At 35.7% G+C, this 23,532-nt stretch overlaps 1 protein-coding gene across 5 annotated transcripts in view; it reads right to left on the reverse strand.

Annotated features, from left to right (window-relative positions):
• Positions 1–23,532, reverse strand: part of Tsc22d1 (TSC22 domain family member 1) — a 119,945-nt gene that overhangs the window by 64,391 nt on the left and 32,022 nt on the right. For 2 of the 5 annotated variants that reach the window (XR_012436217.1, XM_020181564.2), the window contains exon 3: positions 23,311–23,486. The exons of 1 other annotated variant lie outside the window; for it this stretch is intronic. Coding sequence is in view for 2 of the 4 variants with exons in the window: in XM_020181564.2 (XP_020037153.2) it covers positions 23,468–23,486 (19 nt within the window). In the remaining 2 variants the exon portion in view is untranslated. Of the gene's footprint in view, positions 23,487–23,532 lie in introns of all 5 variants that reach the window. 2 more of the 5 variants (XM_074043351.1, XR_012436218.1) reach the window with 2 other exon arrangements.

Below are 23,532 nucleotides of genomic sequence, written 5' to 3' on the forward strand. Positions count from 1 at the left end.
TAAATTTTGAAATTGCTTCTTAGTTGATTCCCCCCACCCCTGCAGTAGTGGGGCTTGAACTCAGGGCTTTGAACTTGCTAGGCAGCACTCTTCCACTTGAGCCACACTTCCAGCCCCTTGTTGATCTTCTTGCCTCCAGTCCTATCTCTCATCAATTCCCTTCAGAGACTAGCTTCAGTGTTACCTCCTCAGGCAGCTCTTCCTTGTTCTCCAGACTAGGCTGGATTTAGCAATGATATCTCACATAATACTCTATCTCCCTTGTTCTAACACTTAGGTAAACTTTTTGTAATGGTTTTCTACCTATTATTAAGTCAGCTTCTGCATTTAGGACAAGGACTCTCTCATACTGTTTTGCTTTACTTTATCAAGGACTAAAATGGCTTACTGTATAGTATCTAACATGGAAAAATAGTAATGATTACCTCCACTTTGTGTATCTTAAACAAACCTACATAATTTTACAAATGTATATAGATTTTTGTGTATACCAACTAATTTAAATCTCACTGTGAGAAATGATGTTTCTGTCATGTATTTTTAGTCATTGTATATAAAACGCAAAAATCTTACTTTTTTGATACTTGAAATAGGTCTCCATGTGAAATGATGTAATTGGATTAGAAAGAAATTGACAAACAAAATAGAGTGAAATATTTAACAAAGGAAAGCACTGCAGAAATAATGTGAATTAACTAGAAGAAAGATCAGCTTTTAAGCCCTGACTGTATTTTTAAATTATGATTAAAAATTTGTACAAACCATTGGAAACACTAAGTGCTAAAAGGAGACATACCCAAGTACAATCACCATGAGCAGGATCAACTAAGTGCTATGAGGAACCACAGTAGGGACTCTTGGTCACACCTCTTCTATCCTCTCCTCTGCTTGAGTATGCTAGTTAAGGCCTTTAGAAGAAGAGAATTCAGATGACAAGGTTATAGCACGAAGTATGAACAACCCAAGAGGAGGACGACGTCCATCAGTTCTATTTCTGGGAGCTTAACCGCTGCACATAGATAGGAAAGGACACACGTATAAGATTACTCACTCTGGTATTATTTGTAGTGACAGAAGTCATGACCTAAATATTATTCAAGACTGATTAAATATGGTGTATCCATACAGTACAATATACAACTCTGTGTGTCCATGTGCAAGAGTTAAGAGGCTGCCTACTATATGGGAAGATTGCCAAGTTTTAAGTGAAAAAAAAAAAAGCATTATGCAAAATGTTTTAAATGAAAACTTAAGAATATGAATTGTTAATTGTTTGAATAAGTTTGAATAAGTGTTTTTCAACAGCTGAAAAACATTAAAAACTTATCAGTAAGCCAGGTGCAGTGGCTCAAGTCTGTAATCCTAGTGACTTGGGAGGCTGAGATTGGAAGGATTCTAGTTTGAGCCCAGTACAGGTCAAAAGTTCATGAGAAACCCCACCCACACCCCAACCTCAATCAATGGCTTGGGTGCACCTTGTCACCCTAGCTCCTCGGGAAGTGTAAATACGGAGGATCATTGTCCATGCTGACCTAGGCATAACGCCAGAATCTATCTCAAAAATAACCAAAGCAAAAAGAGCTGAGGGTTGTCTTAAGTGGTAGAGCACCTGCCTAGCAAGTGTGAGGCCCTAAATTCAAACCCCAGTACCATCAACAAACAAAAAACAACACCAACAACTAACTTGCCAGTAGCTGTCTGGGACTACAATTAGGGAGGTGGGAAATATTACATGAACTTGGAATAGAGGTAAAGGCAATCTTTTTTGCAACATGTATCATTGTGAAGTTACTAAAATTTTTAAAAAGAAACAAAACTACCTAATTTCAAATAAGCAGCAGTAACCTCACAAAAGAAAAAATAAAGATATTATATGTATAAGACAACTTCTGTGTCAGTAAACAGTTTTCACATTGCTTCTCTATAATACTTTTGAAATGGATGAAATGGAAAATGAGGGGATTTTAATACAAATGTCCCATTTCTCAAAGGTAGTTTCTAAGTGCTTGAGCTAATATGCAAATATTCCTGGAGTAGTATGTTACCTGATCTGCAGAACTTTTGCATCTATACAACTAAAACACTAGTTTCTTTTTGAACATCATTAGCATGCATGGCAATCTTTGGGGGTCCTAGAATGATAGAGAGGCACCCCCTTCACATGTGTCCTCTATCACTGATAATCCCTTTCTTAATTCTTACGATACTACTTTTAGAAAGTCTTTTAATTGTCTTAAGTAGTCTCTTAATAAATAAAAGGTCCTGAAGACTTGAAGTCAGGCTCCTAAAAGGTACCTAGGTATAATGGCTAAGATACTAGCCACCCAGTAGCCTGCTGACAGAAAAGGAACTCAGAGTACCCCCAAACACACTCAGGTCATCTTCAAGGCACACTCAGTGACTGCATTACACCAATAAAGAAACATTCTTCCTTGCCATAAAAAGAAAACTAATACCACAAGTCAATACTATTTGATTTACATTTTGAGCTGGGCTTGCTGGTACTTGCCTGCAATCCCAGCACTCAGAAGGTAGAGGCAGGTCAGCCTCAGCTCTATGAGTTCAAGGACAGCATGGGTTACATAGTAAGACTGTCTCAAAACAGCAACAAAAAAGTACAAAGACAATTTAGAAAACATTCCTTCAAAACTCAACTAAGGGCATGTGCCGGTGGCTTATATTTGTAATCTTAGCTACTCAGGAGGCAGAGATCAGGGGGATTGTGGTTTGAAGCCCGCCCTGGGCAAATATCTATCTCAGAAACAAAAAAACAAACCCATGCGGGGGGGAGGGGGAGGAAGAAGGTTGGCAGAGTGGCTGCGCCTGCCTAGCAAGATGAGGCCCTGAGTTCAACCTGATTTCAAACTCCAGTGCCACAAAAAAGAAAGAAATCTAAGTAGCCGAGTGCCCAGAGATGACTCATGCCTGTAATCCTAGCTACTTGGGAGGCAGAGATCAGGAGGATGGAAGTTCAAAGCCACCCAAGGCAAATAGTTTTCGAGATCCTATCTCAAAAAAACCCATCACAAAAAATAAAAAAGCCACTCAGTAGCCAGGTGCCCATAGGTGACTCACACATGTAATCCTAGCTACTCAGGAGGCAGAGATCACGGGGATCAAAGCAATCCCAGGAAAACAGATTGCAAGACCCTATCTCAAAAATACCCAACACAAAAAGAGTTGGCAAAGTGCTCAAATGGTAGAGCACCTGCCTAGCAAGCATAAGGCCCTGAGTTCAAGCCCCAGTACTGCAAAAAAAAAAAAAGACCATAAAACTATCTACTAAGTAGAAAAGATGAGGCCAAGGCACTTACAGTTTCTTCCCTCAAAGCCAGGATTTTAATGTCAGGTTTTCCTTCTAATATTCCCTTCGTTTTCCCCCTATTACTTCTAGAAACAGCAACACTGCTAACAACAGATTCTTAAAAGCAGAAAATACTTCGGCAAAAGCAGATTGTCCATATGATGAAGGAGGAAAGGGATAGCAGTCTCTTCCCTAGTCTGCCCACATCCTTGGTCACCCCCACTTTTCTGCTACCTCCTGATCTTTCCATACCAACAGTCCTAAAAATGCAACTTACAATGACAGCTATCTGATCTACCATATTCCTGGTATGGGACCAATAAAGTGTTTACACACACACACACACACACACACACTCACACACACGTGTACATTAGTGTATGCACATATACACTAATCTGTATGTGTATCTGTGATCCAGATAGTGTATTTAAAAATATGCACACATTTGTTACTCAGAGATAACTGAAACAGAATTATTTTTCAACTTATCAATTCATCCTGTGCTACATCCTATTTCACAAGCTAATTTTTATTTTTGTACAGTTTGCACTTATCTATAATCATTAAATCTAGAATACAGGAGAATAGTAACCATTGTTAAAAAAAAAAAAAGCATACTCCTATACTCATTTTTCGTTAACGTACTGGCAAAAGTTAGAGAAAGCAGTGAACATACATTAGAAAATTTCCCAGAATCACCCCTTACAATTTGGAAGACATGTCAATAACAACAAAAGAGAATATGCAAGAACATTATTCCTTGGTCTATCAAAACCTGAGCAGTTAGACCAGATGTGGTGGCTATACTCCCAGCACTATAGTCTCAGGAGGCTGGGTCAGGAAAACAGAGAAGTCACAGCAGCCCTGTTTCAAAGAAAAAAAATTTAAAAGATAAAAGACATATTTTTTGCGTATCTTGGCCTATGGAATTTGCTAGATTGTTTCCAAAATAAAACACTGGGTGCCAGTATTTGAAGGACAAATGGAAAGTTTGACATAAACAGCAAATTTCTCCTTTAATAAACTGTGTCAAGTGTGACTTCTACTTTCACAAAAAATGGAATTCTCAGATAAATTTACAGAGATAGCAATTCATGTAAATTACTCAATAAACTAGTCACAGGCAACTTATCGCAGTGAAGAAGAAGTAAGAGTGCACTAGAAGTTCCAGGACTTCAACATGATGACTACATACATAAAAGACTTTAAATAGAAGACCTCTTAGAAGTTTTAAAGAGGTAAGGTTTAATTAAAAGTTCTTTTCCCTTACACAGTTCACTAGTTATCTATTGTAAAGAACTTCAAGTTCTTGAAAGATGTAACTTGAAAGATGGGCTACAGATTTCTCTTTTAAAAAGCAGAAAGTTTGAAGTTAGATCTCTAACTTCAATATAAAGGAAATGTCCCAACTGTTCATGAGAGAGTAACTTCTTCTCTAGAGTAGCTTCTTATTGGGAAGGGATTTTAAAGATAGTTGTTTAAAAACATTCACATCAAGCTGTGACTTGTACTAACAGTGTTGAAGGAGTAATTTTTTAAAACCTCATTTGCTCACTCAAAAACATGGAAACAGACATTTTTCTTCGGGGCGGGGGAGAGGTTGGTACAGGTTGGTACATGGTCCAAAAACTTAAAAATAGAATTTTACACCTGTTTCAAACTCTTCTAAAAGAAGATCACTGGTAGGTTTTTAATCTATTTCTTAAAATGATAGAAACTTAAAATCTTACAATTGGGAGCAAGAGCAGACTGACATCAGGGAAGAGTCACTTGAGGTAGACCTCCGAATGTCTCTGCCTGACTGCTAGATAGTATTAAAATCTCAGAGCCATGAATTAGGAAACATCACTGTTTGAGCCCATGTTTTCGGGGCACTATCTGACAGCTGTAAAAAGTGTTCAATTACACTGACTTTGGAATCAGACTCAGTGCTCTCATAAAGTATGAAAGATTTAAAAAAACAAGCATCTTACAAATGGATGTTTAGAGAAGTCCTCATACTCTGTTTTGCACTGAAATGTTAAAAGTGATCTAAAAACTCTCTCACATCTGCATTCAAAAGAGGTACCTACATTAGCAATGAGCTTTAAAAAACAAATGAAACTGCTGACTTACAGAAAAGGAACTTACACCTAGTACTGCCCAAAAAAAAAAAAATTTGACCACCAAAATTAATTTATATAGCAAATTTGGTTCTCCTATAGATTCTAGTTTTCCTATCAAAGGCCAAACTTGAAAGAAAAAATAAGATGCCCAAAGCATAGCCAATAAATAGCACTTAATTTTTTACTAACAAATGAGCTAAAATTTACATATAAATCCCCCCTTATTCCTAGTTGAGCTCTCATGTCACTATTATTGAATGTACAAGAGGAGCTAAACCTTTTAATATAACTTATTGGTTAAAGGTAACCCAGACTGGGTAAATAAGGCAATCTAAATTTGCCAATACTGATATGCTATACACCTATTTTAAAACTGTACTATAAGAAGATAAATGTAATCTACTTGAATAAAAGTTTTGGAATTTAGGCTAATTAAAAAGTATGTACAAACCCTGTCCTCAGATAACCCCGTATCCACATCTGACATAAAGAATTCCTCCAAGAAAAGTAATTGCTGGGCTGGTGGAGTGGCTCAAGTAGCAGAGCACCTGCCTACCAAGCGCAATGCTCTGAATTCAAATGTCAAAAAAATTAAGTAAAAATTAAAAAGTGATTGCTACAGGTGATTTTTTTGTTGTTTTGTTTTTAATGCATCCGATCTTGCACCCAAGATACTGAAGCTCAGGTATCATTAGTAGTTCATATAAAGTAGAAGCAGAGTGGCTGTCTTTAAGATCTGTCATTACAAGATTATTATTAATATATTTAGAAAGACATTCTTGGAAAACACAAGCTCATAATCATTGTCACATTTTCTAGGAAGAACAGCCTTGGGACATGTAAACATTGATGGAATACCACTGACTTAAAATTTGGGAGACTATGCTTTTAAAATATTTCCATAAAACTTACTTAGCCTTATTAGTCAATCTTTAGAAATTTTAGGAAACTTTTTTTTTGGCAGTACTAGGATTTGAACTCAGCACTTGAGTTTACTAGGCAGTGCTCTACCACTTGAGCCACACTTCCAATCCTTAGGAAATATTTAATAAGCTATTTTTTCCATAATTTCCACCAGCATGGTAACAATAACTTACTAAACTTTAACTATTAATATAAAGGTTATTCTCTGCTCTCAAAGATCTAAGTTTAATCAGAAAAATATAGAAATCAAGAGATATGTATAAAAGTTTTCAAAGATGCTGGAGGTGATTATTTCCCTGTTTATTTAAGTACACACATTTTTTCAAAACCAACTTATCAGTACCTTTACAGGAAAAAAGTTCTGTACATCAGTGTATTTTTTTGCCTCTCTTAGTCTGATTACTTACAATAGTTTGTTGTCAAGCGATGTATATTAGCAATAGCTTTCAGACAAAAACCCAAAAAGACATTAAGCTCAATTGCCACAAAACTGCTCCAAAGAACAGACAATTCAAGTAAGAAAAACAAAATGTTATAATGTACATGATTTCAAAATGATGACTCACAGTTAACGAGTATTTTAAGTGACTGCAAAAGGTTTGATTAGCTTATTTCAACTATCAAATGCCAGACTACCAATTTATTATTCATACCCCAGGAAAATTACAAAAGATTTTTAAAATACATTTTTTAAGTTTCCTTTGAGAAACAATACAATGTTAAATGGCAAGCTCACTCTCCATTCTAAACTTCTCTTGCAGGCAAAAGAGATGATTACTGGCACATCAAAATGTAAAACCATGACCATAAGGAATGATACAATATGTACCTGGAAGAGAGACAGGAGGCAGGATATGAGCTAACCTGATGAGGAACATCACAGGAGGCCTCCCTGAGTCAAGGATGTGAGCTAGAGACAGAGTGAGAAACACCACAAAGTGGTCAAAATGGTGAGACTGCAGAGGTACAAAAGGCCTGGATCTCTCAGGGTTTCAAAAAATTTGTGAAAACTTTTTGTCTCTAGTCTACCCAGGGATCCTGAAAGCAATGGGATGCCAAATGAACATCTTTGAAGGATAACATCATTGTGTCTTAAGAAACATCACTCAGGTCACACGTGGAGATTGAATTTGCTTAGCACATGGTATCTATAAGGACACCAATTAGAATGATTACATTTTAAGTTAGTACATAACAGATTAAGGCAGTGTAGGGACAAGAGAAATGGACAAAATGTTAAAATATTTTAGATAAAAAAATTAACAAAAATAGGACTGGATGATAATGTAAGGAGTAAGATGTTTAGAATGATATCCAGGTTTCCAATTTTCCTAAATGGAAGCAGGCATGTAACTTCTGCTAAGATGACCAACGCTAAAGGAAACCCAGATTTGAAGGGGCAGAAAAACTGTACATCTGTAAAATGTTTGACGTGCTCTTGGGACAATCAAAAAGCGAGCCAAGTAGGTTAAGTACATCCTTTACGTTGAACAGTGCTATAAGCTTGAATCCATTTGTTTGGATAGTATGTACAGAAATGCCCAAAAATTGACAGATGGTAACCAAGGACACAAACTGAGAAACTCCCAACTATGAAGGCAGGATAGAGGAAGAATAAGCTCAATAGTACTATTTCAGTGAAGTTATTCAGAGGTAGAAGGGAAGAACAAGGTTGAGGGGGGAAGGAGGAAGAAATGGAGATTATAGGCAGCTTTTAAGTTTGAGTACATAAAGGAAGGGTGACGTAGTAGCTGGAATTAGATACAAATCTAATTTTTAAGTTGGAGAGACTTTAACATGTTTCAATGCATGAGGATGCAGATGGATGGAAAAGAAGGAACACAAAATCTTAAGACATCTAAACCAGCAGAGGTGATTAGACTTACATCATAGTTAGAAATTAAAAGAGATAGGTGCTCAAGAAGTTAGATTTGTATAGTCCCATTGGATGGCTTCTACTTCTTTGAAAAGTGTGAAGTGAGACCCCCACTGGAAAAGTTTCATGTGATTCAGTTCAAGTGTACAACAATAGGAAATTTTAGTTAAATGAGGAGGCCTTTTTGTAGTAACAGGAAACACTTTCATGTTTATTGCAGTGTCTGGCACGTAGTAAATATTTTACATACGTAGCTCATTTACTTCTCAAAACACCCCTGGAAGGTAGGTATGTTTGTAGTCCCTTCAAAGAAGAGGAAACTGAAGCACACATTTTAAATGACTTGCCTTGGGTAAGTGGCAGTGCTAGATAGTCAAATTCAAACACTGATTCTACCTGACCTATTAGTGAGCTTGACTAAGACTGAGCACCCACACTACCACTGCAGATTGGGGGTTTCTTGGGACCCTTAAAACCTTAAGTCAGCAATGCCAAAAAAAGAGTTGTATTAACCTTACATTATCAAATAATTCAAAATAGGAACTTACTAACAAACTAACCCCAAGTTTGGAAAAGAGATCTTTAGAAACACTACCAAAATTATGGTCCATTAAAGAAAAACAATTGTTAACATAGACTTCATTAAAATTAAACATTTTCTACTCTGCAAGACACAATTAAGAGAATGAAAAGAAAAGTCACAAAATAGGAATTTTTTTTTTTTTCCTATTTTCCTAGTACTGGTGTTTGAACTCAGGGCCTACACTTTGAGCCACTTCACTAACCCTTTTCTGTGAAGGTTTTTTCGAGACAAGGTCTCGCAAACTATTTGCCAGGCTGGCTTCGAACTGTGATCCTTCTGATCTCTGCCTTCCTGAATAGCTAGGATTACAGGCATGAGCCACTGGCACCCGGCTCAAAATGGGAAATATTTGCTGAACATATATCTGATAAAAGACCAGTATCTAAAATACATCAAGAACTCCTCAAACTCACAATAAGAAAATAACTGCTTAAAAAGAAAGAAAAAATAGGAAGAGATCTGAGCACTTCACCAATGACAGAGATGGAAAATAAACATATGAAAAGATTCCAGCATCATAGATCAGAGAACTGCAATCAGAACAAAGAGGTACCACCACGTACCTATTAGAGAAGCCAAAATCAAACACTGACAACACCAAATGCTGGTGAGAGTGTGGAGCAACAGAACTCCCATTCACTACTGGTGGGAATGCAAACACAACAGGCACCTGGGCAGACAGCTCGGCAGTCTCTGCCTTAAGACCTAAGCACAAGCTTACCATATGACCTACCAATCACTAGAATAGGTATTTTCTCTGAATAGGTGAAATCTTAAGTTCACACAAAGACAAGTTTATGAATATTTGCAGCAGTTTTATTCATACCTGCAAATATCAGAAGCAACTAAGATGTCCTTCCATAGGTCATATGTTGTGGTAGATCTGTATGAAAAAAAGTAATGAGCTATCAATCCACAAATATCATGGAAAAACCTTAACTGCATAATACTATATGAAAGAAACCAGTCTGAAAAGGCTACATACCATATGATTCCAAGCTCCATGACATTCTAGGAAAGGCAGAACTAGAGAGACAGTAAAAGGTTCAATAGTTGCCAGAGACTGAGGTGCAGAGGGATGAATATGTGGAACATTAAGATATTTTTAAAGGCAGTAAATTGTAAGACACCATAATTATGAATACATGACATGCTACACTTAAAAAAAATCCTATTATTTTATGGCACAAAAACTGAGCCCAAATATAAATTAGTTCATGTATCATTTAATGTATCAAAATTGGTTTACCAATCGCCAGGAATGAACCACATAAGATGTTAACAGGAGCAACTTCACAAGGAAGGAATAATATCTGTACAGATGAGGAAGACTAAGAGAAACACAGTTGAGGGTTGGATATGTTATTTTACTTATCTAAGTAGCTATCAAGTCTGAAGCTTTGGGCAAGAAATAAGACATGGAGGCTGGTTAAAGTCATGGTAATGAATAAGACCATTTAAGTGTAATGAGTGAAGTTAGGAGAAAAACTAGATTCGTGGTTGGATGAAATAGAGAAAAACAGTAATAACTACTAAAAAGCAGGGTTAGGAGGAAAACCAAGTTACTGAATCAAGAAAAGGGTACCTTCAGAAGGTAATACAAGTGTTCAACAGAAGGCAGTGTTAGTACGGGGGGTCACATAAGAAGGGGCAGGCAATTGTCTACTAGATTTCACAACAGGGAGGATCTTCGTGATACTGACAAGAGCAATTATAAAAGGTATTGGAAGGGTGAACCAGAGTGGAACAGACTGAAATTTGAGAAACTGTAGCAATGTAAGTAGACAATTCTTGGTAATAAAAGAGCAGTGACTATAGAAATTAGAGGATGGGGAAAGGGCCAGGATAGTTTAAGATGATATGTGAAAGCAATGCACACTCATGGCAATCTTGTAAGATAGAGATTTATTAAGGAAAATAGAGAATACTAAAGCCACAAATTATTTAACAAGATACAAGAGAGAGAAACAGACTTCAGAGAACAATGGAAAAAAAAAACTTCTGGAAAGAGGAGTATGGGGGAAAGGCATCTTAATATTTCTACTGCATGAAATTTAGTAGGTGGATGCTCAATAAAGATTAAATGAAGCAAATATCTGTGATGGTTTAGAAAGCTCCACATAGAGCAACAAATTCTAAGTGTTGGGACTCAAATCAAAGTAAATGCAAATTCAAACATTTAAGACTACACACTGGGCCGAGCGCCAGTGGCTCTCACCTGTAATCCTAGCTACTCAGAAGGCAGAGAGCAGGAGGATCACAATTCAAAGCCAGCTCAGGCAATCGATTATAAGAAAATATCCAATACAAAACAGGGCTGGCAGAGTAGCTCAAGTGGCAGAGCATCTGCCTAACAAGCATGAAGCCCTGGGTTCAAATCCCAGTACTATTTTTTAAAAATAGCAGACTTCCCAGTTTCCAGTTCAACATGTTATCACACTAGTACACACACACGCACACGCACACACACACACACACACACACACACACACACACCCCAGCAATCTGAACTAGACATCAATAACCCCTACTATAGCCACTAGAGAACTGAAGTCACAGGACAAACTCCCAAAATGAAAGAATCAGGCAAATATAGAAAACAATTTACCAGAAGCAGAAAACCACTATTCCAACTCACAGATGGTATCATGAGGTAACTATGAAAGGATAAGTGATTAATTGCTAGAGACAAGTACAGACTAGCCTGAGACAAAAAACCTCTAGCAAACCAACATTAAGGGGACCCCACATGGCTTCATAATTTTTAACTGGAGAAGTCACATAAGGTTCTCAAGGCAAAGAACAGAAAAATCTCCTCTGCTTCTGGACAAAGGAGGGGGAACAGTAACCATGGTCAGATATTTCCAGAATACTCTGCTTTCCTTACCTACCAGAGGCAAATCAACATGGATTCAACCAAGCCTAAGTAAATGAAGAAGGGAAATACCCAACTTCAAAGTACTCTCCCTGTCCTGTCTCACATAATGGGGGTGAGGGTGGGGGTGTGCTGCAAAGGTAAAACCCCAGACGCATTGTACAACTAGAAGCCTAGGATTAACCACCCTTACCACCCATCAACTAATTCAAAGAATGATAGGCTCAGATTCTGTTTAAAAGAAGTTAACAGAAACTCAGATAAGAGTGGACAAAACAAGGGTACTACAGGAAATTTTAGCCTCTGGTACCTATAACAAACAGTAAAATAAGGACTAGCTGAGCCAGATCAACATAAAATCTTATACTGAAGGACTACTGATCTCAGCAACTTTTACCTAATAAATCTCATTTAGCTTTTAATAAAAAACTGTAAGGAATGCTAAAAGGTAAGAAAAGTCTGAAGATATTAAGGTGTCAGAACTGGATTTGGAGAGGACAGGTATTTTGTAATTATTAGACCAACAATTTCAAATAATATACTAAGTGTTCTAATGGAAAAAGTAGACATTCACGAGCTAATGGGAAAGCTAAGCAAATAGATAAGAACTCTAAGAAAGAATCAAAAAGAAATGCCAGAAAAGAAAAACACAGTAATAGAAATGAGAATGCATTTTATATGCTCTCAGGTCCGGAGAACCAGTGACCTTAAATATTATGCATGTTAACAGAAACTTCCTACACTAAAAAGGAAAAAAAAGGGGGGTGGGAGACATAATACCCCAACTGTGGGATAATTTTAAAAGGTAGAATATATGCAAAATAGCAATCCAAACAGAAAGGAAGCAAACAATATTTGAAGAAATAATGACTGACAAGTTTTCTAACACTTATGACAGACATGCTAGTACTGATACAGGAAGCACAGAACACAAGGCAGGATAAGTACCAAAAATCCACACTTGGGATATCATATTCAAACAGCAGAAAAACAAAGTCTAAAAAGAAGCCATAGATGGTGGTAGAGGGGAATGTTCCCTACTGAGGTACAAGGATACAAACCACACTGGGTATTTCTTCAGAAAACATGCAAGCATGATGACTGCAGTGAAATAGTTAAAGTACTAAAAGAAAATAACAATGTAAATTCTATATCTAGCAGCAAAATTATCCTTGAAAATTAAGAGAAAAAACTTTCTCAGACAAAAATGGAGAGGAATTTTTCACTAATAGACCTGTCTTAAAAAAAATAAAAGTTAAGTTCCTCTGAGAGAAGGAAAATGATGAGGTCATATATTACATAAAGGAGAAAGGAGAGAAAAACTAAAACTATCATTTTTAAGATTCTTAGTCAATCTAACATATAAATGTGATAAAAAATGACAGCAACAATATGGATGACTATAGTTTGTAGAAAAGTGAGGTGACAGTTGGAATGTTGTAAGGATGGCAGGTGCTCTGTGATGAAGTCCCTGTCCTACCCATGAGGTAGCATGTGTTACTAGAAGATGAATGCATCATCAATGTATACTGCAAATTCTAGGACTAACACAAATTGTAAAGTGTATCTACATACTAAGAGGAAAGATAAGATGGAATTACAACATGCTCAATTAATACCAGACAGATCAGACAAAAGGTGAAGGAAATTGTAAAAAACTGCAAGGGTGACTGAGAATGTAGCTCAACAGCAGAGTGCTTGCCTAGCATGTATAGACCCTGGGTTCCAATTCTAGCACTGGGGAGGAGGGAATACTGTAAAGTAATAAGTCAGACACAAGGTAAACAAGATAAGCTAGATGCTAATGGCTCATGCCTGTAATCCTAGCTACTCAGGAGGCAGAGACCAGGAGGACTGCAGTTCAAAGCCAGCCTGGGAAAATAGTTCACAAGACCCTATCTCTAACACACCCAACACAAAACAGGGCTGGTAGAGTGGCTCAAGTAGTAGAGCACTTGCTTAGCAAGTATAAAGCCCTGAGTTCAAATTCCAGTATCACTCCCTTCCAAAAAGATAGACAAGATAGCTATTAACCCAACTATATCAGTAATCACTTTCAACTTTAACAGTTTAAATATACAAATTACAAGATAGAGACTGTCAAGGGAGACGAATAAACAAAATCCAAGTACATGTAATCTACAAGAAATCCACTTTAACTATGAAAGCAAATACAGATTAAAAGTAGAAGGAGCCAGATATACCATACCCAACACTAATCAAAAGAAGGTGGGAATAGTTGAAGTGATTTTAGACAAAGCAGACTTCAGAACAGGGTAAAAAGAAATGGATAAGGAGGAATATTAAGTAATGATAAAAAAGCTAAATACTCCAGAAGGCATAACCACCCATAATATGTATGTGCCTAACAAAAGAACATCAGAATACAGGAAGCAAAAACTGATAAAAATAGAAGACAAATCAGCTAGTATAGTAAGACTGAACTATCTATCAGTAACTGACAGATCTAGCAGGCAAAAAATCAGTAAGAACATAACTGAACTTACCAGCACTGAATGCATATATTAAAACACACTAAAAAATCAATAATGTAAACTTCCATATTAGAAAACAACAGAAGAGCAACATAAGCCGAAAGCAAAAAGAATAAAAAATTTGGTCAGAAATCAATGAAACTGAAAACAGGAAAATACAAAAAAAAAAAAAAAAAAAAAATCAACAAAACCAAATTCTACTTCTTCCATCAAAAAAGCACCTGGCCATGCTAATCGATAAAAGGAAAGAAGAAACATAAAAACTAACAACACAAGTGAAAGAAGAATCATAACTTCTCATCCCATGGATATTAGAAAGTTAAGTACTATGAGAAATTCTATCCACACAAATTTGACAATTTAGATGAAATGAACCAACTCCTTGAATGACAAAACCTACCAACACTCTCACACCAAAAAAAATTAATAAATTAAACAGGCTGTATCCATGGAAGAAACTGAGTCAGTATTCAGTTACCTTCCCAGACAGAAAGCACTAGACTCTGATGGATGCATTTGTGAATTCAACTAAAATTTAATGAAATGATACCAATTCTCTACAATCCCTTGAAAAAAATGTAAACGGAAAAATTCCTAACTCATTCTTTGAGGTCAGCATTTCACCAATACTTAAAAATCAGATAAAGATAATACAAGAAAGGAAATTACAAATTATATCTCATGAACACTGAAGCAAATATCCTTGACAAAATATTCACAAATGAAATCCAACAATGTATAAAAATAATTCTTATAGATTATGACCAAATGAGATTTACTCCACATATGAAAGTCTGGTTCAACAATCAGAAATGAACATAATCAACTGAATTAACAGACTACAGAAGAAAAATCATATCAACAAATGCAGAAAAGGCATTTGATAGGATTCAACATCAATTCATGATTTAAAATATCTGAGAAAACTAGGAAGGGAGGGGAACTCTGAGCAAACTAGGAACTGACAGGAACTTCCTCATTCTAATAAAGTGTATAAAAAACCTACAGTTAACATCATTCTTACTGGTGAAAAACTTGATGCCCATACAGGGAACGAAACAAGGTGTGTCCTCTCACCACTTACTCAACATCATATGGTTAAGTCCTAGCTAGCACAATAAGAGGAAATGAAAGGTATGAAGTCTGAGAAGGAATAAATAAAAGTGTCTTTGTTCACAGACAATTATGACTGTGTTATGTTGAAAATCCTTAGGAACCAAGGAGGGGGTAGGAAAACTACTGGTGCTAAGTTATTATAGCAAGATTGCAGGATATAAAAATAACATACAAAAGTTAACAGCTCTCCTGTACACCAACAAATGAATAACAAACTGAAATTGAACACACACCACCACTATAGGATATGGTGGTGCAGGCCTGTAATCCAGCTTCTGGGGAGGCAAAGTTTGTTCTCTTGAGGCCAGCCCAGGGAAAGTTAGCAAGACCCTATCTCAAAAACAAAAGGGTTATAGTAGGTGGCTCAAGTAGTAGAGCACTTGTCTAACATGCTCAAGGTCCTGGGTTCAGTCCCCAATACTGGGGGTGGGGAGGTTTCAAGATTAGAGTGGTAGAAAACACTATTTACATTGAAACCCCAAAAATGGCCAGGTGTGATGGTGTACACCCTGTAATTACAGCACGCAGGAGGCTTATACAGGAGGATCCTGAGTGAGGCCACCCTGAGTTCCATAGGGAGATCCTGTCTCACAAAAAAGAAAAGGGAAAAAGGAGAGAGAAAAGGAAAAAAATAAGAAAAAGAAAAAACCAAAATTAAAAACTTTAGGCATAAATCTTTGACTTCATATGAGACCTATGGACACTGATGAAAAATTAAAGGCTTAAAAACTGCAGAAACATTTCATCTTTATGAATAGAAAGGCTCTTAACTGTTAAGGTGTCAATTCTCCCCAAATTCACTTACAATTTCAATCAAAATCTCAGCCAGATTATTTTGTGGATGCAGACAGATTTGAAAGTCTATGGGGAAAAACGAATGATCCAAAATAGCCAACCCAATTCTAAAGAGGAACAAAGTCGAGACTAACCACTACTCTGAGTTCGTCTTCCTCCCCTCAAAAGAAAATCAACACAACACAAATCTTACATCTTACATCTTTTATAAAAATTAGCTCAAAGTAGCTCACAGACCTATATATAAAAGATAAAACTGTGACAGAAAGACAACGAAGGGGGAAACAAGGGGTAGGAAGAAGAAAGGAAAAGATACTACAGGAAGTATAGGTGACCTTGGGTTTGGCAATGAGTTTTTAGAAACACTCATAATGCATTAAAAAAATTGACAAGGACTTCATTAAAATTTTTTTTTTGCAAAAGACACTGTTAAAGAGAACAAAGACAAACCACAAAATAGGAGATACTTGCCAAACACATATCTGATAAAGGACTGGTATTCAAAATACATGGAGAACTCAAAACTCCACAGTAAGAAAATACGCTGATTTAAAAAGCAGGCAAAAAGACATGAGCAGACACCTCACCAAAGAAAACAGATGGAAAATAAATATATGAAAAAAAAGTTTCAGCATCACAAGATCAAGGAATTGCAATTAAAACAAAGAGGTACTACCACGTACCTATTAGAGAAGCCATAATCAAACACTGACAACACCAAATGCTGGTCAGAGTGTGGAGCAACAGAACTCCCATTCGCTACTGGTGGGAACGCAAACACAGCAGCACTTCAGCAGACAGCCTGGCAGACCGCTGTTAAGACCTAAGCATAGGCTTACCATATGACACCCAAAAACATGAAGAGGGGATTTAAGGGTATTTCTAGGGAAGCTGAACTATTCTGTATGACAGGCTAATGGTAAATTCATGTGTACCTGGCAACTAACACAGAGTGAAGGATGCACTCTAGTTAATAATGTATCAATATTTTGTTCACTAATTATAACAAATGCACTACAGTAAGACAAGATGGCAAGAATAACGAAAACTGGGAAAGGTTAGTTTTCCTATAAACATTTTTTTCTAAAAAAAAAAAAAAGCCTATTAATGCATACTAATTAAAACAACCCTTTTATCTACTTTAGATACTGAGGTTCAATGTGAGGCTTTCCTGAGAATGTACATTCTTTCAACAAATATTTGACAATCAATGGTATAATAGAATTCTTTAGATTAACAGACCTGCTTTCCAACACTGTCTTCATTGCCTACTAACTGCATGCTTTTGGGGCAGGTTCTGTGATCTGAGCTTCAGTGCCTCTATTCTCATAGCTTAGCTGAGTATTGATAAATATATGTAAAGCACCTAGCAAAGGTGCACAGAAGTGGTGTTTCTTTTCTTGCTTTCCTAAAAATCCTAACTCAGGTAAAGCCTTTCATATCCGTCGGTTCTGACTCCATAATTCAACCAACTACAGATTGAAAATATTGGGGGAGGGGCTTGGCAGAAAGGCTCAAGTAATAAAATGTCTGCCTAGTAAACATGAGTTCAACCCCCAGTACTACCAAAAATAAATGTTTTTAAAACTGGGGGTAAAAACTATCTGTACTAAATAAACTTTTCCCTTTCATTACTCCCTAAGATATATAACCACCATTTACACACAGCATTAACACTGTATTCTAAGTAATCTAGAGATGGTTTTAGGCATATAGGAGGATGTGGATCTTGTATGAAGATGCTATGTCATTTTATAATAAGAGATTGAGCATATGAGGATTGTGGCATGGGGGTGCAGGGGTAGGGCAGTGTCCTGTAACCAGTCCCCTGAGAATACCAAACAGCAACTGTACTATCTTGTTTCTGAAACAGAAGTACTAGTATCCTTGTACATCCAGCCATTGAACACCTCATGTCTTTCTGGAGGTCATTTTAGTATGGGGGGGAGTTAATATTTTAATTTGTAATAAAAATACTGCTATGCTGAAATAAGGCGGAGAGTTGCAACTATATTTGAAGATCCAACATAAGACTAAAGCAGTCTCAAACCTCCAGGGCTATTTCTTTATCATCTTCTGCTGCTGATTTTTCCACTGGAGCACTGTTTTTCATTTCTAATTTTGATTGATACTAAACACAAGTTTACTCCTCAGGCCAGTCACGGAACAGTTTGGCTCTAACGAGCCTGGTTACCCTTAAATTTGCAAGGACAACTTGAAATAAGATTTTATATTACACGTCATTTAACATAAAATGTTAGAATTAAGCAAATAAACCAAAATACCTTAAACGGAGATTATACTTGGGTAGCTGGCTTTCCTTAGGTCTTAGCTACTACCTTGAGTCAGCTTTATTCTTTTACTAAATTACGCACATTATATATTCTTTGCATAAACAGATTACTGCCCTAATTTTTACAAAGTATGTGTGTAGCTCTGTATTAAATGTCTCTATGAGAATCTCAGCATGCACAAAATAAAGCGCCTTACTAGATAAATAGGTAAGGACAAAGTGGTATGAGAATTCCAGACAAACACAAGGTCAGTTATAACAGCCCAGGTAAAGCACGTCTGACCGGCTCAGTGTCACACACTCTGTTCAGAGAGGATCTCAAAACCATGCTTCATGGATAAGAACATGGGGATTCCTGATCTGTAGAAAAGAAAACTTGGGCTTGGAACTTTGAAGACTTTCATGCCTGAAACAGGTAAGATTCGCTCTGCCATCCAGAACTAGGATCAGTAAAAGCTGGTAACATAGTACCTATGTACTATGTACATAGGTACCTATGTACCTAGCTCACAATCAGAAGACAAGTCTTCAATTATTTATCTACACTGTGATAGCAAAAATATGGTGTTTCTAGATATCAATTATCTTGTATGTAAAACTGAGACTGCTAAACTGGGTAATTTCTAAGGTAACTTTCAAATCAAAAAAGGCACAGGAGCAAGTTCTGGATCAATTTCTTACCATTACATCATTCTGAATATGAAACCAACTACCTCATAAAATGGTGAATTGTATGACTAATTCACACCAACAATTATTAGTTTTACATAAAGAAGAAAGTGGAATCAATAGCTAATTAAGAAGCCAAATGTCTATGAGGTGTGTTCTTGTAATAAGAACTCAAACATGATGTAAAATTAGTGTTTTCTATGATACCACTCATTGACTGACTACTAGTATTTAAGGGAAAATACTAATGTTTTCCTATCTCATCCATATTCAATATTGCTATTTCCTTAATTTTTATAAAACATGTAATTGTTTGAACATACTTATATTCCTTAAAGAGTAATACTGGAACTTTCTCCTCAGAATGATTTTTTTTACATACTGGTCATTATTTTTTAACCTTGGGAATAAAGGATTCCCAAATTGCCATGTTTTATAAAATTCCTTAATTTCTCAAACCGAAATAAAATTAGTCAAGCAGCTGTTTTCTAAGTGTTAGGTATCATTGAATAAAAAACAAGGCAGACAAAGCCAAAACAAAGCCAGGCAATAATCTAATCAAATATTTTCTCAACTTTCCATGCAAAGGGCAATACTTTTTGTAACACTCAGGGGTTAAGAAACACTAAAGACCAGGTATGGTGGCGTACGCCTGGAATCCCAGACACTAGGGAGGCTGAGGCAGGAGGATCATAAGTTTGAGGCCACCCTGAGCAACACAGGGGAACCATTTCAAAAAAACAAACAAAAGCCCCACCCCCCCAAAGTCAAATATGGGTCATCAGCGCTAAGCAGAAGTAGAAAATGCCTTATAAAATCGAAGATTACCAACATACAAATAGTGCTGTGTCTATGGACAGGTTTTTAAATGTATTCCAAACTCATCCAAAAACAGATTTGTTGTTTGTCCATTTCTGTATGCTTTAAGAGTTTTAAGTAAAATTATTTTCCTAATTCTACACCTCTATGAAAATGCAAGGATATCTGTTGTAGTTTACTTTTATATTAGACATCACATCGAACAGTATGAATATTTTTCTACCTATACCATACCTTACCTCTTGAGCAGTGATCCCTCTGATCAAAATTTCTGAAACCTCCGATGCGTACTTTAAAGTTCCCTAACGTTTTTACTGCAGTAACCTAATTATCTTAGGTATACATATTAGTGAGGAGGACAGGGGAACCTCCAGAGCACCTATGTGCTTATTTTTGAAACATGAATTATTCATATTTTAGGACTAAATTAATATGAAATCTTTTTAATAGGAAACAAATGAATTAAAAATAACTTGCTTAGTATATCTAAGCACCAACATTCTGCTCAACTGTTTCCTAATATAGCAAAGAAAAATAAGATCGGTGCACATATTCATAGTAAGCTATAAAGTCAGTACTCTGTAATCATCTGGATTGTGACCATTTTAAACAGAAGTTACAAAAAAGAAATTCTTCCCCCCATCCCCTCAAAAACCCCAATCTTTGTTTCCTCAGATCAAAACAGATTTTTTATACTATAGATAATCCAATCAATGATGGTGAGACCATAAGCTTACGTTCTTATACACCTTGAAGATACAATGGTAGGCCAAGTTCAACATTCTATAATATTTTATTTTGAAGGCTACTGACAGTGTAGGAAGAGTCCGTGTAAGAAAACTTAATTAAAACTTTCATTTTACCATTATCTTTGTAATTCTTTTGAAGTTTCTGACTTAGGATATTTTTTATCTCCCACCTCTGCCCCACCATTTACACACACATAGGAAAGGCTTTTATATATTACATTCACATAAAATATAGCCTTCCACTAATATTGTATCTATAAACCTTTTAATGGCTGTAATTCTACAAATAAAAATTTTGTCCATAGAAACTTTAACTCATCTTTTCCAAACTTACCAGATTAACAAAGTCACAAATTTAGGTTTTCTCTCCCTTGTCCCCAATATTGTAGCAACTCCAAATTGTAATTTTCATTTCTTTCAGAGTGTAATTTCTTTGAGCCAAATTATTTCATTTTAAGTGACAGATTATTATTAACTCAATTTTTATCTCTCTCCTAGGACCCCATCTTAATGTCTATTTTAAAGTCTGGAAGTCCACTTCTTATATATCTTTTCTTCAAATCCAACAGAAAATCCTCTTGGCATCTAGAGATTCTGCATAGAAAGGGTAAATTGTTCTAGTGGCTTCGATTATGTTTACCCAATTCAAATCATAAGAATGACTACAAACAAATTTTACCTTTTTGTGCTATATTGATAAGGGCAGAAGGAAGAGACCCTGAAGTCAAGATTTCTGTTTCTGCAGTTCTAATGTTCAACTGGAACATTAAGATATAAACCATTTTTCTTGCGAACAACCAAGAATTGGGTAGTTCTCCAATAAGCCATTATTATTTCGTTTTTGAGAGTAGAGGGACTGTCTATGCTAGTTTGTAAGGGGATATATTTCAATCAATCTAACCTTAAAAAATTTGGCCAAATATTATTCCTGACATTTACAAGACTGACTCAAAAGAGTCTTATGATCAATTAAAGGTTCTCTTTCTAAAACAAAAAATTATAATGTACAGAACAATAGAAAAGGTATCCACAAATACTTAAGAGGAAGACACATAAAACTGAAATACACTTAAAAATACTCTTGCAGTTTTCACTTTCTACTCCTGAAACAGAAATAAGCCATTTATCAGTAAGTGCATTTTTTCATGGAGAAAATATTTATTAGTTTTCAAGTGATCACATAATACAAATATTACACAATCATTCTAGAAAAAAATTAGCTTATATTAATACGTATAAAATAAACACTGAAAAATATAGGACTGCATATTATGACACGAAGTTTTTTTTTTTTTAAATCTGAAAGGAAAACGCATCAAAATAAGCTTAAATCAACAAATCAGTTCACATTAATATACAAAAAGTTTTCACTTTTAAATAGCTTGTAGTGGCATGACGTAAATAGAAATGCACTTACATTTCTTTTGCACACTTTAAGGAACAGAGCTAAAAATTTAATTAAAGCATGAGATTAAGAGATTAAATCACTTTCATCTTAAGGCTAAAACAAAAAGCTAATAATCTCACAGGCCACAAAATTTGTACTGTGCTTTAAAGAACTCAACTAACTTAAATTTCTGAACAACTCTCACTTTTAATTCCCTAAGTTCTTTCTAAAGTGTTGGATAGTTGTTCTTAGTTTATCTATGTTTGTAAACTATCTTATTAACATTTAACAAAAAAAGTCAGGAGCTGTTATTATTTGTGGGAATTCAGAGCTCTCTGGGGGAAATTTTAGTTCAAATTGATCTTTTAAACTTACTTTGAAGTACTACATTTATGAAAATTTATTTGTAATTAATGAGGAAAAAAACATCATAGCCAGGAAAGAGTAAAGGCCAGGTTATAGTTTAGCAAATGTGGCTTCTAAAACCTTTGAGATTCTTAAAATATTTTAGTTGCTTCTGTATTAGCGACTGGAGAATTTCTCTTAAAATTTTGCCAAAATAAACTGGCAGCACCATATAACTTCTAAAATTTTCTTTTAATAGCTTTTGACTGACCAGTTGATACCCAAAAAATGAACATTCTGATAACTACTTCTATCAAGTAACTTACAATTTGGGTAACTATTTTTCAACACTATTCACACTTATAAGCTTATTCTAATACTACAAATTGCCTTTGCTCTTTAAACTACTGCCCTGTGATGGTATCACTTAAATTTTAGTATGCCTTCAGTACAAAATACCACCTCAAGTTTAGTAAGTATCTATTATATTAGAGGACAGACCAAACTATTTTCATCTTAAAGACAGCTCTTTAACTGCTATACTACAATCTTTGTTAATTTGACAAATATTAAGGCTCAAGACCAGCAAAAGATGAGCTAAAAGAGTATGCCCTAAAATGAAAGTAACTGGAATAACTAAGAAATTCATCCTTTATTTAGTCCCTTGTATCATCAGATAACACCAAAAAAAAAAGTTTCATCAAGTTTTTAGATTTCCTATTCCACTTAAAAACAAACAACCAAAAAGTTTGCCTACTTTACTAAGGTGATTTTTCAGTCTCACAGATCTTTTAAGTGAAACAGATACAGAGAGCTGCTTTAAAAGAAAGGTGTCTCTCAAGCTTCCTCTATTTTTTCAGTCTTCTCAATAGAAAGGGTATTTTCATGGCCATGTAAAAGATAATTTCATTATTTGAGCCTTTCCATTTTCAGACCAAGAGTAACCAGAGTAAATCTTAAAAAGTTTATAAATAACAAGATCAGGTGGCTCGCTCATCCTTGTGTCTTCTAGATATATTGCATGGATCCATTCACCACTGCCTTCCAAACTGCAGGTGCTGGCATGTGTGACAGATATCATCCATGAAGGTTCTGCTAGAAGAATCCTTTTGCTGAAGAAGTATGATGTTTAACCAGTTGAAAGAAATCTGGGCAATTAAGAGAACAAATAAACCAGTCTCCCATTATCAAGAT

This window comes from Castor canadensis, chromosome 10 (assembly GCF_047511655.1).
Source record: "Castor canadensis chromosome 10, mCasCan1.hap1v2, whole genome shotgun sequence".
NCBI classification, from domain to species: domain Eukaryota; kingdom Metazoa; phylum Chordata; class Mammalia; order Rodentia; family Castoridae; genus Castor; species Castor canadensis.